Source organism: Papaver somniferum, chromosome 8 (genome assembly GCF_003573695.1).
Source record: "Papaver somniferum cultivar HN1 chromosome 8, ASM357369v1, whole genome shotgun sequence".
Classification (NCBI taxonomy): domain Eukaryota; kingdom Viridiplantae; phylum Streptophyta; class Magnoliopsida; order Ranunculales; family Papaveraceae; genus Papaver; species Papaver somniferum.
Genome location: NC_039365.1, coordinates 162,480,522 through 162,491,010, shown reverse-complemented (window position 1 = coordinate 162,491,010; position 10,489 = coordinate 162,480,522). Strand labels below are relative to the sequence as shown.

The window sequence follows — 10,489 nt, the reverse complement described above, 5'->3', positions numbered from 1 at the left end:
TTGGTGACCTAGTTTGAATCCTACAGAACCGAATTGTTCTTCGTGTTCTTCCTTTCAGTAAGTTCGGTTAACAAACTAGGGTTTTTTAGAAATTCGTCCTAACCGAACAGTGCACAACTTCCATTTGAACCCTATTTTGATGATTTCTATTCAATTAAACGAATCAAAATCATACGGTTCATAAAAGATGAACTACCAACCGTAACTGGTTAAATTTGAAGAAAATCCAATCGTAGAACCAGTTACGGTTGGTAACTAAATGCTCGATACCAACCGTAACTCAGTTACGGCTGGTAACCAAATGCTCTATACCAACCGTAACTGAGTTACGGTTCGTAAACTAAAATGGTTACCAACCGTAACTGAAGAAAATTCTCAGATATAAGAACATACGGTTGGTAATTGAACTATTACCAACCATAACAACATCAAAATATCCAGTTACGGTTCGTAATTGAGTTAAAATCAACCGTAACTCACATAAACCCAGAAATTTCAATTTTCATCTAAAACCCTAATTTTTGATAGAAATTAAACTTAAATCGAACAAAATAAACCAAATCGTAACTGGGTTTTCAAAACATACCTCATATAAGTCATTACACTACACTTGATTAATTTTCGAATCGTCGATTGATCGAAGATGATGAAATTTTTAGTTTTAGTGGAGGTTACTGTTGATGGGAGGAGGAGAAGAGAAGAAGAAAGAAAACAAATTTTCAATTTAGCTTTGATTTAGGTTAAAAAATAGGAAGGGTAATCTAGTTAATTTACATATTTATAAAACATCCCCTAACCAACTAGAGGGACATTACTATCACACTGGCGCCCCTTTAATAAACCATGCCACCCCTATAACAGATTACTATAAAAACAAGAGCTGACCGAGTTGGATGTATTTCTCACTCGCTTTCTTTGTTTTCTCAGTCATCTTCCTTTATTCCGAGGGTTAGGGTTTGGTGAAGAGATAGTTAGGGCACACTATGGGAACTAACATTGAGTTGGAAGAAGGATGGGTAATCATTCAGAAACAGATCACAAAGCTGATTAACATTATCGAAGGTGTTCCTGAATCATCAATGGATGCTTCGATTCACGCAACTGTTTACTCTATGTGCACTCAGAGAGATCCGCGTGACTATTCTGCAGAAGTTTACCACAGGTACAAAGGCGTTTATGACGATTACTTGAGTTCTAAAGTTTTACCAGCTATTCAAGAGAAGAATGATGATGTATCTATGTTGCAAGAGCTTGTTAAGAGGTGGGCTAATCATAAGGTTATGGTAAGTAAACTCTGTAGATTTTTTAATTATCTCGACCGTTTTTACATTCCTCGGAGGAAACTTCCTTCGTTAAAAGATATTGGGTTTGGTTGCTTTCATGAAATTGTGCATGAGGATATGAAAGTGAAAGTTAGGGATGCTGTTATTGTGTTGATTAATGAAGAACGCCAGGGGAAGGAAATTGATAGGGCTTTGGTCAAGGATGTCTTAGAGATTTTTGTTGAAATTGGGAATGTGAATGACAAAGAAAATTTGGATTATTATGTTAATGATTTTGAAACTGCGTTTTTAACTGACATGGTCGATTATTATACTCGGAATGGTTCTAGTGCGATTACTGCTGTAGAATGTTTTCGAAGGGAGAAGGATACCATTTCTCACTATTTGCATACCAGTACTGAGGAGAAGTTGTTGAAACAAGCTCAAGATCAGGTGTTGGCTGAAAGTTCTCAACAAGCTGAAAGTTCCCAAGGTCAGGGGTTGGCTGAAAGTTCCCAAAAAGTTCTTGAAAAGGAGGTGCAATGTGACGCTTAGTGGTGACGAATTAACTCGATGATCTCTGGAGGATGGGGAGAGATTATATATAAAAAATAGATTATGACTCTAAATTACTGTTAATTGGCATTGTTTAGTTAATGTTAATGTTTTAGCAGGGATTTTTAATTTTATGGTTACAGTATTCTGTGAATGTTAGACTATATAAGTAACTTAATCATGACTTACTTGAGCATTGTGTTGAAAAATTGTGTGTGTAAGGTCTTGATTTGATGTCTTACAGCCTCTGCTGTAGGAAGTGGGAAACTCCCTTCCACCTTTCATCTATGAACAGGGAGAACCATTGAGGCCTTATCACATAGGTGTTCCCGAGTGGGTTATACTTTGAATGTGTATGCTTTGAGTTAACAACTCTCCTCGTTTCTTTGTGTTGGTTGTTAATGCATCCTGGTTTGGCTTAGATGTTTCTTTATTTTTTTGGGTGATTAGCATGTCTATTTACTCCGTAACAGTAAATATTGAATGGTTAACCACTTTGTTTCAAGGCTTAATCTGTCACTTTTGGGAACAAAAACTGTTTAGTGAATGCTGTTGTTGACAATTTGTCGATTCTTTGTTTTGTTAGAGCCAGTGGTCTATCTATTTTCTGATTGAGAGAGTTTAACGACTAGATATTAATATATTATATGCTTCAACGATGTTGATACAACTCTTCTTGTTGAAAACACGTTTTTCCTGTTACAATCTTTAGCTACATTCATGTGTTTTTCGAATCCTTCTATTCCATCTCATGGGGGTCATTATTCTTCAGTGAAAGCATTGAGTTTCCAGTTCCAGGGATTATGAACTTTAGACAATGGCGTGACTGTACTAGGAACTTTTGAAAGAGTTGGCTGAAAATTTGGCAAGTTAGAATCTACTCCCATTTAGGTTTAATACGAAAATGATTTGTTTTCTTTAACCACAACTGTTGGTTCTTTTGGGGAATTTTTGTTTTCTCTTTCACTCTACTTTAGTGTGAACCTTGGATGAGGACCAACATGCCTGACCTAACGGCAACAAAGCTTGAGTTTTAGGTTTAGAGAAACCTTTGCTTTGGCACTCAACTCTGATTTTGAATGGCTCTCATGGTGTTCTGCTCCAATTGGATTGTAAAAAAGAGTGGTGTTAGGTTAGCATCTAGATGTTTTTTTGTAGGAATGTAGATTGTGATTTTTGCAAAATTATCGGAGTTGGTTGGGTAAAGTGTTTTGTTTTCTTAATCCTAGAAGTTGATGTGTGTTGTATTTGTGAAGTCCCAAAGTTCTGTTATTCAAGAGATCTGGTACACTGCTGCTCTAAGTACACTGATGTAGAGCACAACTTATGATCTACATCAGTGTACTTAGAGCCAAGTATAATGCACTTAGGGTAGGAAGGTTGTATGTAGAGCACAACTTATGATCTTCAGATTCTTCATTACTTTGGTATTGGGTATAGACCCGCTCAAAGAATGAGAATTATTGAATGTAGGTTTTAATTGTCAAGTGTAGGTTATTTCTCTTGCGCTGTGACAGTGCATCAAGGGCATAGGTTTAGCTGGGTTTTTGCTTTATATGTAGAGATAATATTGGTGTTGTGAAGGGTGCTGGTTGTGGTGGTTTGGATATTACTTTGTACTATCTAGCTGAAGTTTTTGCTGCTTTTGCGTTGCTTGAATGAGCTGTTGTGTTGTTGTGAAGGGTGCTGGTTGTGCTGGTTTGGATATTACTTCATACTATCTAGCTAGCTGAAGTCTTTGCTGTTTTTGTGGCACTGGAATGAGCTACTACGATGTTGTGAAAGGCTGGTTGTGGTGGTTTGGATATTACTGCTCTCTGTCTGAAGTTTTTGCTGTTTTTGCAGCTGGAATGAGCTCAAAGAATGAGATACTTGTAAACATGTGGATGAAATATTTGCTGTTTTTGTTTTTGAGACACTCCCTAGGTTGTCTTTCCTTTGTTTTTGAGATACCCCCTGGGTTATCTTTCCTAGATGGTGTCATATCTGTAAACATTGTGTTATATCTGGGTTGTTTTTCGAAGTAGAGAACAGGTTTCTTAGCTCCTATTGAAAGTGCCTGATCGGGCTTACTTCAGATTCCTAGATTAGGTTTTGAGGTTTCAGTTTTTCTTCAGGATTGTGGAGGAAGATCTTCGTGTTTTTTTTTTAAGATATGAGAAAAAATGCTATTAGTGGAGGAGGATCTTCGTTTTTTTTTAAGATGTGAGAAGAAATGCTATTAAGACAGTGCTAATGGCAGCTCAATTAGGAACCGACTTCCTAAGGTGCGCTTTATATTGAATACAAGAATGATTCATTGGCCAATAATCGTTTGACCAACCGACTTACTGGGTTGGTCAAATTTACTTGAGAAATAATCGTTCTCTCCAATTTCCCTCGCTTGCCCTGGGACATCATAGCTGAACCATGCGACAGCTATATAGGAGTATAAGTTTCTGCAGCTTCAAGAACTTCATTTGTCTCGAAAACTCTCTACGCACTTCTTATGAACATCTCCTCCCTCCCCTATTTTCCAACTTTGTTAACGACGACCAACATTCCCATGCCTTTAAACAACCGGTGCCATGACAAGGCAATCGAGCCAACAGTTCTTGCTGTACTTTTTCATAAGCAAAATTACGGATGAAAATTCTTCGCATTGTACTTATGAACTGTACTTCTTCACAAGTACAGTTCATGCTGTACTTTTGATAGCATCCGGGAATTGGGGGTAGCTACAGGGAATGCTTACATACATGGTACATATATGAAATAAAAACTAGATTAATTTAGGCAGGGGAGAATTGCAAGGGTTTGAAACTCTGCCCAGAGACAGATAAAACTACCCAGGAGGTTCTGAAACCCTCAACTCCTCCAATTACAAAAAAGAATAATTCTAACAAAGAAAAGTAAAAGACTACACTCTTTGAGTATCAAGAGTTGAGAATCTCAATTTCAAGCACACTTGTATATAATGCAGAAGTATTTCCGCGCTTTCTTTCATCTCAATTGTTTGCCAGCGCTTTCTTTCATCTCAACTGTTTGCCAGCAATTCGGTTTAATCTCTTTCTCTTGTAGAGATCGTGCAACCTTAGCTCTCTTTGCAACTTTAGGCATGTTCTTCTTGTGCTCATTTGGTTGTTGCTGGTATCACTCGACTTCTTCTTTTTGTGGCAGTTCCGTCCTTATAGTCTCCTTTCTCTTCCTCCTGCTTTAACTAATTCCAGCTTCTACTCTTCAGTCATCTTCCTCCTTATATCAGTCTCGAGCACTGATGGACTCGCTCGCTTAAGATTTAATTCCTCGGAACCGGGATCTTAAATGCAGGTCAGGTGCCTTTGCTTCTCGGCCCCTCCTTGACAGCCCATGTTGACGTAAAGCAAGCTTTGCTTCTTCCTTTGCCTTCAGCTCCTTCATCCGTTTGAAATCTTCATTTGATAGGATACCATCTGTCAAATCTGATGATTCAATTTCCCTTGTTGATTCTGCTATCCTCATAAGGGCCCAATGACTTTTATCAGCATTCAATTCCCCAGCATAGTCACTAAGCGTCCTTTTAAGCGTGTTAGAATTCTCCTGCTCTTCATCCATTTCTGTGCTCCTCCTTGCCATCAGATTCTCCATCCTCGAATATTCACTTTCATTATCTTCCTCGCTGAGCTGACTATGTGCATCGCCGGTTGTCACAGTAGCCTCTCCCTCATCATTGTCAGACATACTTAAATCTGATCACCAGCATCATTTTTTTCATCTTCATCAGAGTGATCCTCGCCATCACCATTTTGTAATAGCTCAAGACCAGACACATTACTAGCAATATTCACTTCTGCGAAGGCCTCTGGCTGTACCTTGGGGTTAGTAGGGCGACCACGGTCCTTCTTAACCAGCCATGAAGGGCATACCTCTCTGAATGAAGTGATCAATGAACGAGCATCTGTAGATATGGCTTTTTCATGTGAGTTTCTATATAGGACCAGATTTGGCAACGAACGTTTTGTAATCAACAGAAAGATTTCCCTTGCAGCATTCAGTCCAACAGTGATTTCCTCTGTTCGAGCCGTATCATGCACAAACTGGCTAACCACTAGTCTAAATAATGGTTCAACCGCATCGGGAGGAAGGAACCATATCATGGCAAGCCTGAACTGCTGATGCAAGCAAATCTGTAATATCACGTTGATGAGGCTGGACACATTTCTGAGGAGAAGGATAGAAATTCAACAGAATCAAGCGATGGAGTCCAACAGTCTGCTCAATTACTTTTAATATCATCATCCTCACCTCAAACCACTCATTACAAGTCTGGACACGGGAGAATAGTTTCTCAGCGAACCCCTGCGCATCAATCAAATGGTTAAGTGGTGAATAGCAATTCGGTGTACCCTTTTCTGAGTTAGCACATTGCTGCCTTTTCATGCTGTGGATTGCACGAACTTAGCTTGCTTTTTTCCTTGCTGATGTGCCTTATAGACATCCTCCCTCTAAAGAACAACCTGGGCTGGGGATTTTTCTCATCTTCACTGCTATCAGCATCACTGTAGTCTGCAGGCTCTTTGGTCTTTTCAAATCCAAGAAAAAACTTTCAAGCAGCATTCACAATCTTGGATGATGGATGAAAACTAGCTGTGTGGATTGCATTTGTTGTTCTTTCATCAAACTCTTCTTCGATGAAGATCACAGAGCACAATCAGAGCCCTTTTAGCTTTCTCTTCATCCACTTCCTGTAGCATTGTCAACAAGACATTCTGAAGCGGCAGATTCTGAGTTTCATTCTTATGCTTGAGCACTATGGATAACATGTGTTCTATCTCCTAAAGTTTGAAGCTCCATGAACAACCCAAGTGTCTCTCCAAAATCAACAAACTTTCAATTAACTAGTAAAATCAAGGCTTTAGTAAGATGACATCGCAGCGAAGATGGCAAAGACTTGGCAGATGATCTAACAAACCAGCTAATTTACATGGATAATCAGACAAGTCAGTTAAATAATGGATAATAAGGAGTAACATGAACTAAAAACATAACCATATCATTCTTTACTAACAGCAGAAGGATTACCATTAATAGATGAAGAATTTAAAGCTGATTGTTGCTGAAACAAAAAAAAGCAATGCTTAAAAATGTTTAGATAAAAGAGTTAATTCAGTTTCATATTCTTCTGGATCAATCTTCGTCAAGTGTTGGAGTGTTGATAGATTCATTTTCTCTGCCGGTTTTCCTGATGCTTCTAACCATTCTGGTTTTAAATCTGGGATATAACATCTCAATATCTCCGAAATTGAGGTGGAGGTAAGGATAGGTTTAGGTGCAGATGGTCTGATTAACAATACAATTGAAGGTGTTTTAGAATCAAATGCAGAAAATTTGCAAAGAGAGAAAGATAGAGTAGGTACCTCACTATTTGCAATCTGCTAGGAGAATGTTAGAAAAATAGTTCAGTCTCAGACTCTCAGCTTTGGCTTAATACCAGTGCTCAATCAAGCCTTGAAAAGGAACACTCTGGGGCCAACTGCAGTCAAGAGATGACAAATTAAACCATCACTGAATCAAGGTCTCAGAAATCATTAACTAAGTACCTGAATGGAATTCCCCATATCGATGCCAATATAGTTGCAAAAGAAAAACGACATAAACCTCTCTGAGGCTTATAATTGTGTTCATCTTGCTGATTGCCTCTGCTCCTGAACCTCAATTATGCAGATTATCTAAGATAGAACATGGCATAAAAATAACCCAAGGCCACATAACAAGAAAAACCTGAATCAATCAAGCACCTTCCAGTTTACATTTAGAGTCTGAATGTCCAAGCTCAAGTAATTCCTGATTCACTTCACATACTTGGTATACATACAGCTCAAATCAACTACCAATTCCACTAGTTCTTTGCAGAGAATCCAGGCAATGAAATCTGATATACTCTGATATAAACCAATGAAAGAATGTAGAAAGTTTGATTCAGATTCAGCTAATTGACACTTCCAGAAAGAACAATTAAACCACTGAATCAATGTTTACTCATGACTCATAAATTGTGAAATTAGAATTTTATGTATTAAAGTACCTGAATGAAAATCCCCAAATCGATGCCGATACAAATCATTAAGTTCAATTTTAATTGAATCAATAAGAAAATAAGAATTAGATCTGAATCAATTGAAACAGAAACGAGTTGATTACTGATTTTCATTAATATTAAAAACATTTCACATTCATCTAATTGATTTCCAGGTACATGTGAAACTAAAAAGAACTGCAAATTGAAACCCTTGTCTCAACACTCTTTACAAAAGATAACAACGCAAACCCTAACCCCCAAATCCATAGAGGGTTCTTCCTTGTCTCTTGAGAGCATAGACAACATCCATAGCAGTGACAGTCTTTCGTCGGGCATGTTCAGTGTAAGTAACAGCATCACGAATCACATTCTCCAAGAAGATCTTAAGAACACCACGAGTTTCTTCATAAATCAAACCACTGATACGCTTAACACCACCTCTTCTTGCTAATCTTCTGATAGCTGGTTTAGTGATTCCCTGGATGTTATCTCTCAACACCTTCCTGTGCCTCTTTGCTCCTCCCTTTCCCAAACCCTTTCCTCCTTTTCCTCTTCCTGACATTTTTTTCTCTCTTCACAAATTTCTCTGCTATAAAATGTTTAAATCGATATGAGAGGAGAATGATTGATTGTGTGTTTTATTCCTGGAAGAGATGGGGGTATTTATAGCTTTTTTGGTTTGATTATGTCTGTTAGATTGGAGTCCGATCCGTATGAGGGTTGTATTTTCTGTTTTGATCGTTAGATTATAAATACTCAAAGTTGATTGGTTTAGATAAGGGTTTACGGATTGAGGGGAGGCTTACGGGTTTGTGCTTTCTTTGGTTTAATATCTTCCGTTAGATTATGGATCCGTATGAAGGTTGTTTTTCTTGTTATGGTCGTTGGATTAGAAACTCTTGAAGCTGATTAGTTGAGGTGAGACCTGTTCGGATTGAGAAATGAGTATGAAAGTAAGAGATTGTGAACCGGTAGATTGATGCTCGATCCGTAACTTATGTTTTACCTGAACTTCGTTGGTTGGATTAAGAAATGCTTATTTTTGCTTGAGAGAGTCCACACTTCACGGTGCTTGTTCATTTATTTTTTTAAAATTTTTCTAATTTTTCCTTTCTAAATTTAAAAGGCAGTTTTATTTTTATTTTGTACGCATGTCCGTACGTATATTTAAGCTGATTACTTTATCAAATTGTTCAGTTCATGAACGTAAACATTTAAATTATACGGAATGTAATCTTTGCAAACCGTGGCTATAATGTTCATGAATCGATTCAAGTGAATCAAACCGATTTTGTTTCAATTGTGTGTTCAAAATATCTAAGCAATTGAACAACTGTTTAACTAGTTCATTTAAGTCATTTGAACTAGTCGTGGTAAAGAAGAATATGGTTGATATGAAAGTGCTCATATGGCTAACCATTTGGTTAACTGTTGTGTGAACCAACTAAGTGTACACGTTTAGGTACGTTTACTCAAACCTAAATGAAATACATTTCATCTGTGTATAACAAGCTAAGATTCGATCTAACGGTTGAAAGATATTAACTTGAATCTAATCAGGTTTTCATTTAACGGTGGATATTGAATGCTTTGTTACTAAGCTAACATTGATTGCAAACCCTGATTTGAAAACTATATAAAGGAGAACTCTAACAACTGGGAAACCTAATACTCACACCTCCTGTGTGATACTAGTTGTGTTAGGTAGAGTCTATTCTCCTTTAACCTTAGGTTTCTGTTATGTACCTAGATTACAATAACATGATTTTGGATCATAAACACTGATAATATCTCAATTCTCACGAATCAAGCCTATTGGTTCCGAAGAACACAAAATCGATTTAACGATTGATTTCATTAATTTCCAGATATCAGATTCATTACAGACTCTTGGCTTATATATCTATGTTTACCATACAAAAGATCCAACGGCCACCGGCAAGCCAGAGGGTTACATCCTAAGCCACCCTTAGGATTGATAAAGACAACCAAAAATAAGCTAAGTATTACCACAATCACTAATACTATATTTACTGTCACTAAATGGGATATGGGCACCTCCTCTCCTAGCCAGGTACATGATAATACCTTCCCCTCCAAAACATCCTTGTCCTCAAGGATGAAGATTAAACCCCACTGTTTTTCCTTAAGTGTCTTCTCATGTGCTTGTGATAGGAATGCACCGTCAGTAGCAATAGATTTTATCTTGAAAGTTGTAGGGTCCATATAAATTTTGCACAAAGCTCTTGCTTACTTCCACCTTCAACAATTGGTATCTGCTCATACCTGTGGCCCATGGACTTGTCAAGCTCCACTTGTTGCTTAAGGTTCCTTCTAATCTCAGAAAGTAAGGCAACTACACAGACTGTGACAGCAACATGCAGAGTGAAGTGAGTCAGAAAAAACAAAAATTGTTGGATGTAGATGCAAGGTCCTCTCCCACTGGTTGGTGCAGTCATTGCAGTTCCATTGATTACGTGTTAAAAGACCAGTACCCAAACTGCCATCGAATACCCGCGTGAGGCCCTTAAACACTGCATTACCAAGCAACTGACCATATATTTCCGGTGCACTACCAAACTCCTTTTTCCTTGCCATTTGTACTATCAAAAAGGACCAAAGTATATAATCTTGC

At 37.8% G+C, this 10,489-nt stretch overlaps 2 protein-coding genes and 1 pseudogene across 2 annotated transcripts; 1 reads left to right on the top strand and 2 right to left on the bottom strand.

Annotated features, from left to right (window-relative positions):
* The first annotated feature begins 983 nt into the window (after positions 1-983).
* On the top strand, positions 984-3,479 carry LOC113306343 (cullin-1-like). The gene is made up of 3 exons (XM_026555290.1): positions 984-1,799; positions 2,074-2,150; positions 3,380-3,479. The coding sequence occupies exons 1-3, from the start codon at positions 984-986 to the stop codon at positions 3,477-3,479; spliced, it is 993 nt and encodes a 330-aa protein (XP_026411075.1).
* A 2,039-nt stretch (positions 3,480-5,518) lies between these two features.
* LOC113306342 lies at positions 5,519-7,393 on the bottom strand (annotated as a pseudogene).
* A 544-nt stretch (positions 7,394-7,937) lies between these two features.
* Positions 7,938-8,481, bottom strand: LOC113304617 (histone H4). The gene has a single exon (XM_026553761.1). The coding sequence runs from the start codon at positions 8,414-8,416 to the stop codon at positions 8,105-8,107; it is 312 nt and encodes a 103-aa protein (XP_026409546.1). The 5' UTR covers positions 8,417-8,481; the 3' UTR covers positions 7,938-8,104.
* Positions 8,482-10,489: the final 2,008 nt, after the last annotated feature.

Coding starts and splice junctions, on each gene's coding strand:
- LOC113306343 (XM_026555290.1), top strand. CDS start 984: ATGGGAACTAACATTGAGTTGGAAGAAGGATGGGTAATCATTCAGAAA. Junction 1,800..2,073: donor AAAAAGTTCTTGAAAAGGAG/GTGCAATGTGAC, acceptor CCTCTGCTGTAG/GAAGTGGGAAACTCCCTTCC. Junction 2,151..3,379: donor TATCACATAGGTGTTCCCGA/GTGGGTTATACT, acceptor CTTTATATGTAG/AGATAATATTGGTGTTGTGA.
- LOC113304617 (XM_026553761.1), bottom strand. CDS start 8,416: ATGTCAGGAAGAGGAAAAGGAGGAAAGGGTTTGGGAAAGGGAGGAGCA.